This window comes from Bos indicus x Bos taurus, chromosome 7 (genome assembly GCF_003369695.1).
Source record: "Bos indicus x Bos taurus breed Angus x Brahman F1 hybrid chromosome 7, Bos_hybrid_MaternalHap_v2.0, whole genome shotgun sequence".
Taxonomy (NCBI): Eukaryota; Metazoa; Chordata; class Mammalia; order Artiodactyla; family Bovidae; genus Bos; species Bos indicus x Bos taurus.
The window spans coordinates 107186435-107205525 of record NC_040082.1 but is presented as its reverse complement, the minus strand read 5'-3'; the positions used below and the strand labels follow the sequence as shown (position 1 = coordinate 107205525).

The following is a 19091-nucleotide window of genomic DNA, read 5'->3' as shown; positions in this document are numbered from 1 at the left end:
CAGCTGCCACTGTCTTTGGCCACACTGTGAGTCACAGTCCACCTCAGCCTCCCTAGGAGGCACTCCAGTACTGATGAAGGCTGGTCTCAGTGTCTTTGTCCTGGAATTGCTCTCCAATCCCCACACTCCAGCTCCCAGCACCCGTGCACACCAGTGGACATGCATCCCAGCCTGGGGTACAGGGTACAGGGCCATGGCATGGATTATCTGTGTGTTTCTCAGTCTGTTCAGACTGTCATAGATCAGCTGGTTCACCCTATGATAGCCTCAAATGCTTCCCTTCTGTCCCAACCAATTTCTCTGGATGCGGGAGTCTCTTCTTTGCTTCAGCTCCCCCACCCCTGGGTGCTGGTCCTGTCCTGCTTGCCCTCCTCCTCCTTCTCCCTTCTTCCTTTCATCCCTACCAAATCATGCATGGATCCACATGATCCTTTCTGGTTGTCAAGGACTCCTTCTGGTATTCAGTCAGTGTTCTGTGACAGTTGTTCTATCTGTAGATGTATTCCTGATGCATCTGTGGACAGAGATGCATTCCATGTCCACCTACTTCTCCACCATCTTGGTTCCTCCACAGTGGCACCTTTGAGTAGGGAAACCCACATTCCAAGTACAGGACCCTGGTACTTGATTCCAGAAGGAGCAAAGCAGATCTTTCTTACAAATTATTGTCTGTCTGTCTGAATCTGTCTGAGGGCTACCTGAAGAACTGACATAGACACTCATCCCTGTTTCACCTAGTTCAGAATGCAGGCTGTAAAAGTGGTGGGCACTGCTCAAATACTCTGTAAGCCAAGCGAAACAGTCTATGGAGGTCCAGGGGGAAAGATTATTGTCAAAATATCCAATAAACTGACTAAAATTTGGGAGTAACAGCTCAGGAGAATTTCTTAGAGAAATTAAGACATTCAAAAGCATCCCTGAAGACAAATATATTTATTATTGGAGGCTTGTGGCTAGTTCAAACAGAATGACCTCAATAGAAAGAAAAACTATAGATTTATGAGGTAATATGCCATGAAAAGCTATAGATGTGTTTGTATGTGAAGAAGCAAAGGAGAGACTGAATTTGCAGCAGATGACAATGAGCAAATCATTCATGACGTGAGAGCCTCAGAGACCAACTGTCCACAAAGATTCAGGGCTCTTCTTTAGACAGCAATGACAACAGCAGGAGGGCAATCTCAAAGAGATTTCCAGAGGAAACAGGGCAGCTTGCTCTGTAAGACACGAACTATGAGAAAACAGGTAAACTTATATGGTGGATTTTTAAGTGATAACTTCTGGTAAAAGAAAAAAAATACGTATCGTACCCATCTTGGACTGACTAAACAGTGCTCTGGACTTGGGCCCTGCCAGCCAGACTCAGCATTGCCCAAAGTGTGGGGTTTGGGATGGCCTCACCCTGATTCCCCTGTGTCTTCACACAGTGTGCCAATTAGGAAAACACCATTCTTTTCCTTTGAGCCTATATACCTGTTTACAAATATACTATTATATAAAATAATTTTAGAGGGCAAATATTACATCCTTTTTAAAAAATTGCTGTGATGTTGCTGTCCTTTATTTTCTTCTTTTTTCCATCCTTATCAAGATATAATTGACAAACCATATATATCTTTTTTCATGATGAGACGTCAACAGAAAGTCTTTTTTTTTAATTTATTTATTTTAATTGGAGGCTAATTACTTTACAATATTGTAGTGGTTTGCCCATACATTGACATGAATCAGCCATGGGTGTACATATATATCTTAAAGTGTAAAATGTGATAAAATAAAAACAGCCCTGTATTTGATGGAATTTAGAAGGCCACACACACACCCAGGGTAAGGCATATGCTAAGAAAAGACATGAGACAGGCCCTTGGGTTTCACAATGAGCTGATCTCTAGGTTCAGTGCAAGCCCGTCTAAGTGTTGAAAAAGTACCATAGTAGAGAGCAAAAACAAGAAGAAGAGATTTGTTTGCTTTATTGGTTTGTTTTAATTACTGGCATTGAGTAAAACATCTGTCACAGAAGTAGCTGCACAGATTCTAAGGAATGGATACATTAGTGAAGATACATGACAAGGAATACAGCCTTAGCAGAAATTTGGGAAAATCATTAAACAAGCTACTACAGCCTTTGACAGTTATAAGAAGAAAGAAAGGAAAAGGAAAACCTTGAGAGAGAGAATTTTATCTTCAGAGTTACATTAAAATACTCAATACCCAACCACACATAATATTTATTATATACTCAAAAGTATAAAACTCAATATTCCAGTTTTCAGCAACAACAAAAATCATACAGAGAAACAGAAATGTATAGCTTATTCAAGGAAACAAAACCAATGGAGAAACTGTCCCTGAGGGCTTAAAACTTTCTTAAAAATTCTCAAAGAACTAATGGAAAACATACAAAAAGAATTAAAGTAAATCAGGAAAATGACCAATAAACAAAATGAAACTATCAAAACCATACATTATTGAAAGGTGCCAAACAGAAAAGTCGGCACTGAAACGTCTAACAATTTAAATAAAACTTCACTAGAAGTAGAAAACAGCAAATCTTAGCAAGCAGAAGAGAAAATTAGTTAACCTAAATATAGGACAATTGAAATTATTAAAAAATTTAAGGAACAGAAGAAAAAAAAACTGAATAGATGCTAAAGGACCTGTGGAACAGTATAAAATCCATCACTACATGTTATTATTGGAGACACAGAAGGAGAAGACAGAGAGAAAAAGGCAGAAAGGTAATAGCCTGAAACTTCCCAACTTGGTAGAAGATTTGAATCTACTAATCCAAGAAGTTTAACAAACTCCAAGTAGAATAAAATCAAAGAGGGCCCTTCTGTAGACATACTATAATTAAACTTCCAAAAACTAAAGAGAAACAGAATTTTGAAAGGAGCAAAACAGAAGCAACTTGTCCTCAATAAGAACAATAGATGCTTCTCATTAAAAACAAGAACTACTAAGACTAACTCAGAGGACAATGGGATAACACAAAGAGCTAACATAAAAAACTGTCCACTGAGACTTCTATCTCTGGCAGCAATGTCCTTAAAAAATGAGAACTTAGATATTCTCAGATAATTAAAAGATAACAGTTTGATACTATTAAATCTTCCCTAAGAGAAATGCTATAAGGAGTTCTGGTGAAAATGAAAGTACAAAGACAGTAACTCAAAACCACATGAAGAAATTTTTAAAAATCCTGGTAAAGGCAAATATTGGGGCAAGTATAAAAATCCTACTGTCATCTTTTTGGTTTGTAATTCCACTTTTTATTTTCTACAGAATTTTAAAGACAAATTCATAAAGTAATTTAAAATACATGTTTGAGGCACACAGTGTACAAAGGTGTGTACAGTTTCTGTATGCTATTGGGGTTAAACTGGTATCAGTTCAAACTAGCTTGTTATAAACGTGGAATATTAAATGTAATCTCCATGGTAAAAACAAACAAAAACGTCTGAAAATATACACATTAAATGTGAAGGGTTTAAAACAGCTCACTATAAAAAATTAAGCACAAAAGAAATCAGTAATGGAGGAAATAAGGGACAAAAAGATTTAAAACTGAAAAGAGATAGCAAATGATGGAAGTAAGTTCTTACTATAAGTAATTAGTTTAAATGTAAATGAGTTAAACTCTCCAAAGGACAGAGAGTGGCAGACTTAGTTTTGAAAAATCCAGCTCTATGCTGTCTATGAGACTCATTTTAGAGTCAAGGAACAAAAGGATGGAAAATGAAAGGATTAAAAAAAGGATATTTTACACAAATACTAATACCAAAGAAAGTGGGAAGGCTATACCACTTTCAGACAAAATAGACTTCAAGTCAAAACTGTTGTAAGAAACAAATAAAGGCATTATATATTGATAAAAGAATCATTTCATTAAGTTTTCTTTATAATTAATATAGTCATCAAACAAAATATAAAGCAAACATTGGCCGAATTGAAGTGGGGGAACAGACAGTTCCATACTAGTAACTGTAGATCCAATACCACACTTTCAATAACATGTGGAACAAGAACATTATAAGGAAATAGAGGACTTGAACAACATTATAAACCAATTAGACCTGACAGACATTTATATAATGCTTCACCCAACAACAGTGGAATATACATTTTTCTCAAGTAGCCATGGGACAAAGTCCAGAGCAGAATAGTCATGAAACAAGTCAATACATTTTAAAATATTAAAATCATGTAAACTGTGTTATCTGAACACAGTGGAATGAAGCTGTAAATCAATAACAGAAAGATAACTTTTTAAAAATTGAAATTAAACAATACATTCTGGAAAAACCAATAAGTCGAAGAAATCACAAGAGCAAATGCTTAGAGAAGAATGAATAAAAACACAGCATATGAAACTTATAAGATGCAACAAACACAGTGCTCAGAGGGGAATTTAAAAATATAACTCCTGTATTACAAAAGAAGAAAAATCTTCTATCAATAACCTAACCTTGCCCCCTTGTGAAGCTGAGAGAAAGAAAGGCATGATAAACTCAAAGCTAGCAGAGGAAAGAAGTAACAAATAGAAAGAAAAAAAGTACAATCAATCAAACTGAAGTTCCACTGAAAATATAAACAAAACTGGCAAGCCTTTAGCTAGAGTGATAAAAAAAAGAGAAGATACAAATCATCTAAATCAGAAGTCTAAATCAGAAGTGGAGGAATTTACTATTGGTCTCAGAAAAATAAAAATGAATTATAAGAGAATACTATGAGGAATTATACTTCAACAAATAAGACAACTTCAATGAAAGACAATTCCTAGAAACATGCAAATAGTCTAATCTGACAGAAGAAATAGAAAATTTCAGCAGATTCTTAACAGAAAGATTAGTTCAGTAAAAATGTTTAACAATGAAAATCTAGTACCATATGGATTCATTGGTGAATTCTATCTAACATTTAAAGAATTAACACCCTTCTTATCAAACTTCCCAAAAAGTGCAAGATAAGGGAACACTTTTTAACTCATCCTATAAAGCTGGCATTGCTGCTGTTGCTGCTGCTAAGTCGCTTCAGTCGTGTCCGACTCTGTGCGACCCCATAGATGGCAGCCCACCAGGCTCCCCCGTCTCTGGGATTCTCCAGGCAAGAACACTGGAGTGGGCTGCCATTTCCTTCTTATCCTGATACCAAATCCAAAGACATTATAAGAAAAGAAAAAAAAAGATTATATACTTGAAAGTACAGATTTCTGGGCACCTACTCCAGCTCCTCTTACTCTAGTGCTGCTCTCCGCTAATACAGTGCTGTGACTGTCAAAGAAATGCACACACAAGGAATGGAGCCATCTTGGACCCAACCTTGGGGCTCTGCTCCAGCACCTTGGGCCCTGACCCTGCTCCTCATGGGGTAATGACTGCCACTGAGGTCAGGAGAATTCCAGGCTCACACCTGGCTCTGATTTGAGCCCCTCCATCTCCAGCCATACTCCCAGCAAGGTGGTAGCCACCAGCACACCCTGCGTGACTCATGCATAATTCAGATCCAAATCCCCTACCAAAGACACTGGACACGTGCAAATTGAATAGGGATGATCTCATAAGAGGATACCCCTTTAAGATGGAAATAGATAAGTGTTTACACCTAATTTCATAGAAACAAAAAAGTTAAAATGAGAAACATAGGAATACATTTCAAATGACAACCGAGGACTAAGACCCTAGAAAAATGCTAATGAAACAGAGATAAATAATTCATCAAATGAGTTCAAAGTAACAGTAATAAGCTAAGTGAACTTGGGAAAAGAATAAACAGAGTGAGAATTTTAACAAGGAACTAGAAAATTTAAAAAGGACCAGTTAGAGCTGAAGAAAACAATAACTAAAATGAAAAATACATGAGAAGGGAATAACATCAGACTAGGTAATACAGAAGAATGTAAGATAGAACTAATGAAATCATCTAATCAGAACAGAAAAATGTTTCAATGCCATTCTCCCAAATCATCCCACCCTCTCCCTCTCATAAATTTTAATGAGGATAGTTTAAGGGACCTCTAAAATAATGTCAAGTACACTAATATTTGCATTTAGGGGTTCCAAAACAAGAAGAGAGAGAAAAGGTTAGAAAGCGAAGCTGATGAAATTACAGCTGAAAAATTCCTGAGGCTGAAGAAGGAAACATTTTTCAGGTATAGGAAGCACAGAGTCCCATATAAGATGAACCCAAAGAGATTCACACTAAGCATACCATAACTAAACTGGCAAAAGTTAAAGATAATGAGAGAATCTTAAAGGCAGCAAAAGAAATACAAATAGTCACATATAAAGGAATTCCCTATAAGGCTAAATGCGGTTGTCTCACACAAATTTTGCAAACCAGAAGGGAGTGGCATGATATATTTATTTAAAGTACTGAAAGTAAGACTTCCCTGGTGGTCCAGTGGCTAAGATTCTGCACTCTGAATGCAGGGGGCTCAGGTTCAGTCCCTGGTCAGGGAACTAGGTCCCACGTGCTGCAACCAAGACTTCTCATGCTACAACTAAGAGTTAGCATACCACGACTAAAAGATCCCACATGCCACAACCGAAGATCCCACATGCTGCAACTAAGACCTGGCACAGCCAAGTAAAAAAGTAAATTAAAACAAATATTCAAAAAAGTACTGAAAGGGAAAACCTTACAACCTAGGATAATCTACCCATCAAGGTGATCACTCAGAACTAAAGAAGAGCTGAAGACTTTTTCAGACAAGCAAAAACTAGAAGAGTTCATCGATACTAAACTGATCTTACAAGAAATGCTAAAGGGTATTTAAATGGAAAAGACTACAAGAAGTAAGAATTTATATGAAAGGGGAAAATATCCCACTAGTAAAGGCAAATATATATTAATAGCAAAGGCTGTGATCAACCACTTAAGCTAATAGGAAGGTTTAGAAACGAAATTTTTTAAATCAACTATAACGACAGAGCATGAGATGGTTGGATGGCATCACTGACTCGATGGGCATGAGTTTGAGCAAGCTCCTGGAGTTGGTGATGGACAAGGAAGCCTGGCACACCTCGGTCCATGCAGTCACAAACAGTTGGACACAACTGAGTGACTGAACTGAATTGATAACTATAATAAACAAGGAATAGACATGAAGATGTGAAAAACACAAAACACAGGTGAAAGTAGCACAAAAAAAAAAAGTTTATCTTTTAGAATGTGCTTGAATTGAATTGACTGTGAGTTTGAACCAGTAAATATAGTCATAGGTCAAAATAAACGGTAACCACAAATCAAAAACCTACAATAGACACACAAAAACTAAAGAGAAAAGAATACTAAAGAAAACCATCAAACCACAAGGGAAGAGACCAAAAAAAATAATAACAGAGAAGAACTAAAAAACAATAAAACAAGTAAGAAAATGACAAAAAGTACATACCTATCAATAATCACTTTAATTATCAATACACTAATGTTCCTATCAAAAGACAGAAAGGGGCTAATTGGATGAAAAACAAGACTCATCTATATTTAGCCTACAAGAAAGTCACTTCAGAGCTAAAGACACACAGAGACTGAAAGTGAGGGGATGGAAAAAGTTCTTCCACACAAATGGAACCAAAAAGAATGCTGGGGTGGTAGTACTGACAACAGAAAAAGAAGATTTTAAATAAAAGTCTATGACAAAAGACCAAGAAGTCTTTGACAAGAAGACCATTATACAATAAAGGGATCAATACAAGAAGAGGATATACTGTTTGTTAACATTCATACACCTAATATGTGTGTATATCAGTTGCTCAATTGTGTCTAACTCTGTGACCCCATAGACTGTAGCCCCTCAGGCTCTTCTGTCCACGGAATTATCCAGGCAAGAAAACTGGAGTAGGTACCCATTCTCTTCTCCAGGGGATCTTCCCAAACCAGGAATCGAACCTGGGTCTCCGGCATCACAGGTGGACTCTACTGTCTGAGCCACCAGGGAAGCCCATGCACCCAATATAGTACTGTGCTGTTTCTGGATGGAATGTTCTATAGACAGCCATTATGTCCATCTGGTCTAATGTGTCATTTAAAGGCCATTGTTTCTTTATTGATATCTGTCTGATTGTAACTGGGGTATTATAGTCCCCTACTATTATTTTATCATTGCCAATTTCTCCCTTTCAGTCTGTTAGTATTTGTTTTATAGATTTAGTTTAACAAATTTAAGAGGATAGAAATTATATCAAACCTCTTTTCTGACCATAAAGATATGAAACTAGAAATCAATTACAGGAAGAAAAATAGTAAAAACACAAACGCATGGAGACTAAACAACATGCAATTAAAAAGCAATGGGTAAATGAAGAAAGCAAAGGTGAAATCAGAAAATACCTCAGAACGACTAAAAATAAAAACAGTTTTTCAAGATCTATGGTATGCAGCAGAAGTAAATATAAGAGGGAAATTTATACCTGTAGAAACAAGAAAAATCTCAAACTACACATCATCTAAAGGAATTAGAAAAAGAAGAAAAACAAAACCCAAAGTCATCAGAAGAAAGGAAATAATAAAGGCCAGAATAGAAAATAATAAAATATAGACAAAAATAGAAAAGATCAATGAAACCAAGAGCTATTTCTTTGAAATGATAAAGAAAATTAATAAGTGTTTAACCAGGTTCAACAGGGAAAAAAAGAAAGAGGACCCAAATAAACAAAATGAAAGAGGAAAAATTACAAATGCTATCACAGAGATACAAAAAAATTAAAACAGAACACTATGAAAGTTATATGCCAACAAATTGGACACCCTAGGAAAAAAATGGACAATTTACAAAAAACATGCAACCTTCCAAGACTGAATCAGGAAGAAATAGAAAATCTGAAGAGACTGATCACTAGTAGCGAAACTGAATTCCCAGTGAAACTGGGAGTGAAAACTCCCAGAAGGCAAAAGTCAAAAACTGAACAGTTTCACAGCTGAAAAGTTAATACCTATTGTTCTCCAACTATTCAAAAAAATTGAAGAGGAGGAAACACTATTGAATTCATTCTACAAGGCCACCATTTTCCTTATATCAAAACCAAAGACATTATAAAAATGAAAATTACTGGACAATATCCTGATGAATATAGATACAAAAATCCTCAGTGTGTTAGCCAACTGAATTTAACAGTATATAAAACATGTCAAACCATGATCAAAAGAAATTAATTACAGGGATGCAAGGATGGTTCAATATCTGCACTTCAATCATGTCCGACTGTTTGCAACCCCATGGACTGTAGCCTGCCAGGTTCCTCTGTCCATGGGAATTCTCCAGGCAAGAATACTGGAGTAGGTTGCCATGTCCTCCTACCACATTAACAAAAGGAAGGATAAAAATCACAAGATCACCTCAACAGACACAGAAAAAGCATTTTACAAAATTCAAATTCCATTTATGATAAAAACTCCCTTCAAAGTTAGTATACAGAGGACATATCTCAATATAATAAAGGCTAGTTATGAGAAACCAACAGCTAATGCCATGCTCAATGCTGAAAAGCTGAAAGTTTCACCTCTAAAATCAGGAATAGTCTTATGGATGCCCAATCTTTCCTCTTTTGTTTGACATAGTATAGGAAGTCCTATGGAAAAGATTTAAGGCAGGAGGAGAAGGGGATGACAGAGGACGAGATGGTTGGATGGCATCACCGACTTGATGGACATGAGTTTGAGCAAGCTCGGGGAGTTGGTGATGGACAGGGAAGCCTGGCATGCTGCAGTCCATGGGGTCACAAAGAGTCTGATGCGACTGAACTGACTGACCGGAAGTCCTAGTCACAGAGGCCAACAAGAAAAAGAAATAAAAAGTATCCAAACTGGAAGGGAAGAAGTAAAACTGTCACTATTTCAGATGACATGATATATACAAAACCCTAATGTCTCTGGGGAAACAGTGTCAGACTTTATTTTTGGGGGCTCCAAAATCACTGTAGATGGTGATTGCAGCCATGAAATTAAAAGACGCTTACTCCTTGGAAGGAAAGTTATGACCAACCTAGATAGCATATTCAAAAGCAGAGACATTACTTTGCCAACAAAGGTCCATCTAGTCAAGGCTATGGTTTTGCCAGTGGTCATGTATGGATGTGAAAGTTGGACTGTGAAGAAAGCTGAGTGCCGAAGAATTGATGCTTTTGAACTGTGGTGTTGAAGAAGACTCTTGAGAGTCCCTTGGACTGCAAGGAGATCCAACCAGTCCATTCTAAAGGAGATAAGTCCTGGGTGTTCATTGGAAGTACTGTTGTTGAAGCTGAAACTCCAATCCTCTGGCCACCTCATGCGAACGGTTGACTCATTGGAAAAGACCCTAATGCTGGGAAAGATTGAAGGCAGGAGGAGAAGGGGATGACAGAGAAAGAGATGGTTGGATGGCATCACCAAGACAATGGACATGGGTTTGGGTGAAAACTGGGAGTTGGTGATGGACAGGGAGGCCTGGCATGCTGCGATTCATGGGGTCGCAAAGAGTCGGACATGACTGAGAGGCTGAACTGAACTGAAGTGAACTGAATGTAAGTTTCCATGTTACTCTCTCCATACATCTCACCCTCTCCTCCCCTCTAAAAGAATTCAGAATAATGATAGTAAAGATGATCAAAAACCTTGAAAATAGAATGGAGAACATGTAAGAATCAATTAACAAAGACCTAGTGGACGGAGGAGCCTGGTAGGCTGCAGTCCATGGGGTCGCTGAGGGTCAGACACGACTGAGCGACTTCACTTTCACTTTTCACTTTCATGCATTGGAGAAGGAAATGGCAACCCACTCCAGTGTTCTTGCCTGGAGAATCCCAGGGACGGGGGAGCCTGGTGGGCTGCCATCCATTGGGTTGCACAGAGTCAGACACAACTGAAGCGACTTAGCAGCAGCAGCAGAAGAATTAAAGAATAAACATACAAACAACACAATTACTGAAATTAAAAACACTCTAGAAGGAATCAATAGCAGAATATCTGAAGCAGAAGAATGGATCAGTGAGCTGGAAGATAAAATGGTGGAAATAACTGCTGAAGAGCAGAATAAAGTAAAAAGAATGAAAATAACTGAGGATGGCCTCAGAGATCCCTGGGACAAGATTAAACGCACCAGCATGACAGGGAACCCACAATGAGAAGAGACAGAAAAGGGGGCAGAGCACATATCTGAAGATATAATCACTGAAAAATTTCCTAACCTGGGAAAGGAAAGAGACATCAAGTCCAGGGGGCACAGAGAGTTGGCCCACAAAGGATCAACCAAAAAGGACCACACCAAGACACACTGTGATTAAAATGGCAAAAATTAAAGATAAAGAGAGAATATTGAAAGCATCAAGGGAAAAGCAACAAGGTACATACAGGGAACTCCCATAAGGTTATCAGTTGACTTTTCAGCAGAAACTCTGCAGGCCAGAAGGGAATGGCATGATTAACTTAAAGGGATGCAAAGGAAAAACCTACAACCAAGAATAATCTACCTAGCAAGGTTTTCATTCAGATTTGATGGAGAGATTGAAAGTTTTACAGATGAGAAAAAAAAAAAAGAGTTCAGCACCACCAAACCAGCTTTACAAGAAATATTAAAGGGACTTCTCTAAATGAAAAAAAGCCACAACTAGAACATGAGAATTATGAAAGGAAGAAGCTCATTGGTAAAAGCAAATACATAGTGAAGACAGTAAATCAAACACATACAAAGCCAATAAGAAGGTTAAAAGACAAAATGCCAAAATTATATCCACAATAAGTAGTTAAGAAATACACAATCAAAAAGAAGTAAAATATATAAAAACAATAATCTTGAAGAAAGGGGAGTAAATATGCAGTGTTGTTCTATTTCCAGTTTTTTAAGGAATCTCCACACTGTTCTCCATAGTGGCTGTACTAGTTTGCATTCCCACCAACAGTGTAAGAGGGTTCCCTTTTCTCCACACCCTCTCCAGCATTTATTGTTTGTAGACTTTTGGATCGCAGCCATTCTGACTGGTGTGAAATGGTACCTCATAGTGGTTTTGATTTGCATTTCTCTGATAATGAGTGATGTTGAGCATCTTTTCATGGGTATGTTAGCCATCTGTATGTCTTCTTTGGAGAAATGTCTATTTAGTTCTTTGGCCCATTTTTTGATTGGGTCATCTATTTTTCTGGAGTTGAGCTGTAGGAGTTGCTTGTATATTTTTGAGATTAGTTGTTTGTCAGTTGCTTCATTTGCTATTATTTTCTCCCATTCTGAAGGCTGCCTTTTCACCTTGCTAATAGTTTCCTTTGATGTGCAGAAGCTTTTAAGTTTAGTTAGGTCCCATTTGTTTATTTTTACAATAACCCTGTGTACAAGACAGCAAAAGAGACACTGATGTATAGAACAGTCTTATGGACTCTGTTGCAGAGGGAGAGGGTGGGAAGATTTGGGAGAATGGCATTGAAACATGTATAATATCATGTATGAAACGAGTTGCCAGTCCAGGTTCGATGCATGATACTGGATGCTTGGGGCTAGTGCACTGGGACGACCCAGAGGGATGGTATGTGGAGGGAGGAGGGAGGAGGGTTCAGGATGGGGAACACATGTATACCTGTGGCGGATTCATTTTGATATTTGGCAAAACTAATATAATTTGTAAAGTTTAAAAATAAAATAAAATTTAAAAAATATGCAGTGTTGTTAAAATACATTTGAAAATAAAAGATCAGCAATGTAAAATAATCATGGGTATTATAGAAGAATTATATAAACCTCATGGTAACCACAAAGAAAATCTATAACAGATATACACACAGGAAAAGAAAGGAATCTAAGCATAATGCTACATATAGTCATCAAATCATGGGGAAATAGAACAAAGGAAGAAGAAAGGAACAAAAAAGAGCTATAAAAGCAATCCCAAACCAATGAACAAAATAGCAGTAGTTAATACCTACTTTAATATAAATGAACTTAATTATCCAATCAAATGACATAAAATGGATGCAAATATAAGACCCATATATATGTTGCCTACAAAAGACTCACTTCAGATCTAAACTAACCTAAGTGCCCATTAATACATGAGTGGTTGAAGAAGATGTGGTACGTATATATAATGGAATATTAACCAGCCGCAAAAAAGAATGGAATCTTACCATTTGCAACAACATGGATGGATCTAGAGGATATTGTGCTAAATGAAATAAGTCAGACAGAAAGAGACAAATATTGTGTGTGTGTGTGTGTGTGTTAGTCATGTCTGAGTCTTTGCAACTCCATGGACTGTAGCCTGCCAGGCTCCTCTGTCCATGGAATTCTCCAGGCAAGAATACTGGAGTAGGGTGCCATTTCCATCTCCAGGGAATCTTTCCAACCCAGTGACTGAACCCAGGTATCCCACATTGCAGGCAGATTCTTTACCATCTGAGCCACCAAGGAAGCCCAAACATTGTATGATTTCACTTATTTGTGGAATCTAAAGAAAACAAATGAACAGAACAGAGTTATAGATACAGAGAAAAAACAGGTGGTTGCCAGAGGTGAGGGGTTTGGGTAAGGAAAGTAAGGAAAGAAATGGGTGAAGAAGATTAAGAGGTACAAACTTCCAGTTGTAAAATAAATGAGTCACAGGTATGAAATGTACAGTGTGTGGAATAAAATAAAAAATTATGTAATATATTTGTATGGTGACATGTTGTAATTAGACTTATTATGGTGATAATTTTGAGCTGTAGAGAAATACCAAATCACTATGTCATGTAACCGGAACTAACTTATCAATTAGACTTCAAAGACAGACTCATAGAAAAAGAGATTAGTTTTGTGATTGCCAGTGGCAGGGGAGTGTTGAGGGAGGATGGAATTGGTTGAAGGCGGTCAAAAGTTATAAACTTCCAGCAGTTACAAGATAAATAAGTACTAGGCATGTAATGTGGGCTTCCCAGGTGGGTCAGGGGTGAACTGAGTCGTGTCTGACTCTTTGCAATCCCACGGACTGTAGCCCGTCAGGCTCCTCTGTCCATGGAATTCTCCAGGCAAGAATACTAGAGTGTGTAATCATTCCCTTCCCCAGGGGATCTTCCTGACCTAGGGATTGAACCTGGGTCTCCTACATTGCAGGCAGATCCTTTACACTGCAGATCCTTCACTTTACACTGAAGTGAAGATCCATCACTTCAGTCATGTCCAACTCTGTGCAACCCCATAGACGGCAGCCCACCAGGCTCCCCCATCCCTGGGATTCTCCAGGCAAGAACACTGGAGTAGGTTGCCATTTCCTTCTCCAATGCATGAAAGTGAAAAGTGAAAAGTGAAAGTGAAGTCGCTCAGTCGTGTCCAACTCTTATCGATCCCATGGACTGCAGCCTACCATGGGATTTTCCAGGCAAGAGTACTGGAGTGGGGTGCCATTGCCTTCTCTGTCCTTTACACTAGGGAAGCCCAATTAACTAGATAGAGGGTTTTAAAATAGTGCTTGTCAACACCAGTGTCCATGTGATAGAATGAGCTCCCTTAAATGGTCATGTCTGACTCTTTGCAACCCCATGGACTGTAGCCTGCCAGGCTCCTCCGTCCATGGGATTTTTCAGGCAAGAGTACTGGAGTGGGTTGCCATTTCCTTCTCCAGGGGATCTTCCCAAACCAGGGATCAAATCCAGGTCTCCCACATTGTAGGCAGACACTTTACCATCTGAAGCACCAGGGAAGTCCTCTCTAAATGGTGCCACCAGTGTCTAGGTCTGTGGGGTGAGCTCCAGTTGCTTCCTACCTCTCAGGGAGACTCTCCAAGATAAGTAGGTGGATCTGACCCAGGCTCCTTTTAAATTACTACTCTGCTCTAGGTCCTGGAGCATGTGAAATTTTATATGGGCCTTTTAAGGGTGGAGTCTTTATTTCTCACAGCTTTCTGGGTGTCCCAAAAGTAAGGCCTGTTGGCCTCCAAAACCAAATATTCCTGGTATAGGACCCCAGGACAGGGGAGCCCAATGTGAGGTTCAGACCCTTTATTCCTTGGGGAGAAGCTCCATATTTATCATTATCCTCCTATTTGTGGGTCATCCACCCAAGCGTATAGGTCTTAACTATACTATGATTTTGCCCTTCCTACCCATGGTTCCCATCTTTAGTTGTAGAAAATCTTCTCTGGTGGATTCCAGTCTTTCTCATCAATATTTGTTTTATCAATGACTGTAATTTATATGTTCCAGTGAGAGAAGGTGTACTCTGCCATCTTGGCTTTATCTCCTTAATTCCAGTCTCTGTCTTTTGATTTGAGAGTTCAACCATTTACATTCAAAGTAATTATTGGTAAGGAGCAACTTGCTTCTGTCATTTTACTACTTACTTTCTACATGCCTTATAGCTTCCTCCTTGCCTCATTTTCTTGCATTCCTGTCTTCTTTGCATTTAGTTGAGTTTTTGCAGTGAAATATTTAAATTCCCTTTTAATTTCCTTTCATGTTTACCATGGGGATTACATTTAACATTCTAAAGTTTTAACATTCTAATTTGAATTTATATCAGTTTAACTTCAATAAGAGTTTTTTTAATTAAGTAAAGCAGATGTTAAACTTTCTTAAACTGATATAAGATATCAATTTGAAATCTCCAAATCAAGTCACAGATGCAATAGTAAGCTATTAGAAGCATTTCAATTAAAATAAAAAACAAGAAAAAGAGACCTAGCAACATTTCTACTAGAGGTTCTAGTCATTGCAATAAGACAAGAAAAATTAATTAAGGATAAGATATAGAAAAGGAAGTGATTAAACAAGCTTTATCTGAAGAAAATATATTAAAAAATCTAGAACAATTAAATAATCAACTGACAAACTATTAAAAATTAGTCCTATATGGTGGGTGGAAATATTACCAATACACAGAAATCAACAGCTGTGTCTGATTAGCAAATGCAATTAAAAATAATCTTTTATATAACTGTAGAAATCCTGAAATACAAAGATTTGAACCTAGAAAGAAAGTACAAGGCCTTTATAGATAACTAGAATAACTACTATGTTTTTTCATAGGTTAAAAAAGATTATAAATTGAATTTAAAATTTTAAGAACAACTATGCTGGAAATTTGTGCTCTTGGTATACAAAATATAAGTTTCACACTCAAAGTAGATGTAAGTACTTCTCTGTATACAACAAAGCCAGCCAGGAATAAAGCACAACTCCACACTGACAGAAACATATAGTGATTGATGTATAAAGATTCCAGTCCTCAGATACTTACAACCCCTTAATGGACAGAACATTCTCTCTGGTAATGTTATAAAGCCATCATCCCTTCCACAAGCTCCAATAAAGGGTTCCACCCTGCACTTTGTTTTCTTACCTTTTCGGGAGATGGATCCCCATCCTGTAGCCCAGCAAGAAAGGTTCCAAAGAGTCAAGTCTGGGGGTGCAATACAGATGGGAAGCACAGAGTCGGAAAAAACAATGCGGGTTTTCAGCTGCACCAGAGCGATGTCACCTCCAACAGGGTGATACAATTCATATGTGGGGTGTATGATCACCCTATTCACCTCAAACCACTGTGTGTGATTGCCTGCAACATTGAGGTCCACAAGACCCACATACATATCAAAGGCCTCAGTGTTCCTATTCCTGTAGAGACAGAGAACAAAGGTACAGTGGTTCAAGCACCTGACCCATGGGAAGAGGAGCTTCCATGAGCTCACAGGCCCATGGAGTCCTGGAACATGGGGGCCTGGGTATCCAAGCTCTCAGCCAGGATGTGGGAAGTGAGCCGTTCCAGCACAGTAGGGACCTGACTGGCAGAACTGCTCCCAAAGAAGTCCTGACCTGAGTACATGGAGGATTCAAGGACTCACCACTATCTGCTGGATGGTGAGTTTGTCAGACGTACAGTGAGCTGCCAATGAGGATAAGTCTTTCATCACTTCTCACCTTATCATCCTAAGATATGACTCCTCACCTCACCTCTCATCCTATTATTTTGTTCCACACCTATCTGGAAGAGCTGATGGCCCTAAAGGAGTCCTCAGTCCTGTGCAAGAAGCTGTAGTGAATGGAGCTGTGTGCTGGGTCCAACTCTCTCCCTAACTCCAAGAAGTCCCAGTCGTATGTGGTTCATCTTGCAGCCCTAGGCCTCCATGGGAAGGGTACCCGTCACCGCCCACTCACCTGTCAAAGCAGTGGGCAGCCGACAGGATCCAGTACTCATCAATGATGGACCCACCACAGATGTGGAAACCTACAAAGTGCACACTGGCCTGCCACGGCCACTTTCCCTCAAGGGCATCCACGCCTCCCAGTATCTTCCCTTGCACATGACGCTGGCCACAGGCTGAAGGAAGAATGACAAAGGGTGTGAGTAGCAGCAGCACCAGGGTGGGCCTGGCCACGTGCAAAGTGAAGGGAGGGAGAGTAGGAGGCCTGGAAAAAGGAAAGGAACGCGGAAAGCTGGGTCTCCACCCTTGGGAGTCGGAAGCCCGGGATTCACCGGATTCACTGCCAGGACCACCACCAACCTGGGCTTGGAGAGGTCCTACCCACATCACGGCTAAACGCGACCTCCTCACTAGCAGGGTGCCTGTGGGCTGTGGCTTCAACCTGGGTGGGAGGCAGGAGAAACAGGAGCAGGAAGAGGCTCGGGGTCGTGGGCCAGGACTCTACAGGCCCAGGGTGAGGGCCAGTCAGTGCGGCGGCCATGTGGGTGTGTCTCAAGGACGTCAGGGCTGGCGCGCACAAGCTGTGACGCCATAAACACGCGACAGTGCCCAGGCACACGATAGTACGAAGCTGCCACAGCACAAACACCAGCTGTCTCGCTCCTCAGCCGGGAGCCAGCTCTCAGTGGTCCCCCCTCCACACCCCACCTCCCCCACCCCCACCATGGCTGGCTCTCTGTGGTTTCACTCCCTGGAGGGTGCTCAGTTAGACTCTGGGTGGTCTTGCTCCCTGGATGGTGGTGGTCTCTCTCCCTACTTAGCTGCCTGGCTGTTGGTTGATGCAATGGGAATAGTTTCATCCTGAGTCTCCCAACATCCAGCCAGCAAGCTTAGATTTGGTCACGTCTCAGTTGCAGCATTTCAGAAATGTACAAGCACTTTTCACACCTCTACTTGATCGTATTTGCTAATGTACCATTGAATAAAGCAAGTTATACAGATGTTGGGGAAAAAAGGGTTGGAAAAATGCACTATAGTATTTAAGCCCCCTCTCTGGAAACTTCAGAACTCTGTTGTTGTGACAATACATACACAAATGAACAGGACTATATTCCAACAAACTGTATTTACAGACACTGAAATTGGAATTTTACTTAATTTTTGCATCTCATAAAATATTTTCTTGTTTTAACCCCAAGCAATAAAAGTGTATAAACTGTTCTTAGTTAAGAATGTACAAATGTACATTAGTTCAGATGTACAGAAGTAGGTAGTTTGCCAACCTCTGCTCTGTTTCTTATATTTCTTTTTTTATTTTTTATAGCAGTTTTAGGTTCACAGCCAAAGTAGACAGAAGGTACAGAGGTTGTTAATGGGGAGTCAATGCATGTATCAGCATATAAGGTATTGCGAAATCTCTGTACACTCTATTTCTTGATATTAATCCCTTGTCTTTATATGTATTGCCAGAAATTTCTATTTTTTCAGTGTTTCTTGTTCTTTAATATGTTTCAAGTGTGTTCATAATTGTTCAATGGAGAACTTTTATAATGGCTTCTTTAAAATCCTTGCCCAGTAATTCAATAGCTATGTGAGCTTGATGTTGGTGCTCATTAATAGTCTTTTCTTTTTTTAAATTTATTTATTCTAATTGGACACTAATTACTTTACAATATTGTAATGGTTTTTGCCATACATTGACATGAATCAGCCATGGGTGTACATGTGTTCCCCATCCTGACCCCTCCTCCCACCTCCCTCCCCATCCCATCACCCTGGGTCTTCCCAGTGCACCAGCCCTGAGTACCCTGTCTCATGCATCGAACCTGGGCTGGCAATCCAATTCACATATGATAATATACATGTTTCAATGCTATTCTCTCAAATCATCCCACCCTTGCCTTCTCCCACAGAGTCCAAAAGACAGTTCTTTACATCTGTGTCTCTTTTGCTGTCTTGCATATAGGGTTATCATTACCATCTTTCTAAATTCCTATATCCATTAATATACTGTAT

At 39.2% G+C, this 19091-nt stretch overlaps 1 protein-coding gene across 2 annotated transcripts in view; it reads right to left on the bottom strand.

Moving 5' to 3' along the window:
- Positions 1-18726, bottom strand: part of PRSS38 (serine protease 38) — a 32494-nt gene extending 13768 nt beyond the window's left edge. Inside the window, exons 1-3 of one of the 2 annotated variants that reach the window (XM_027548762.1) lie at positions 17436-18726; positions 17089-17251; positions 16277-16548 (exon numbers count right to left, since the gene is read on the bottom strand). In XM_027548762.1, the coding sequence (XP_027404563.1) occupies positions 16277-16548; positions 17089-17251; positions 17436-17616 (616 nt within the window). In that variant the 5' untranslated portion in view covers positions 17617-18726. Of the gene's footprint in view, positions 1-16276; positions 16549-17088 lie in introns of both variants that reach the window. The other variant, XM_027548761.1, reaches the window with a different exon arrangement.
- Positions 18727-19091: the final 365 nt, after the last annotated feature.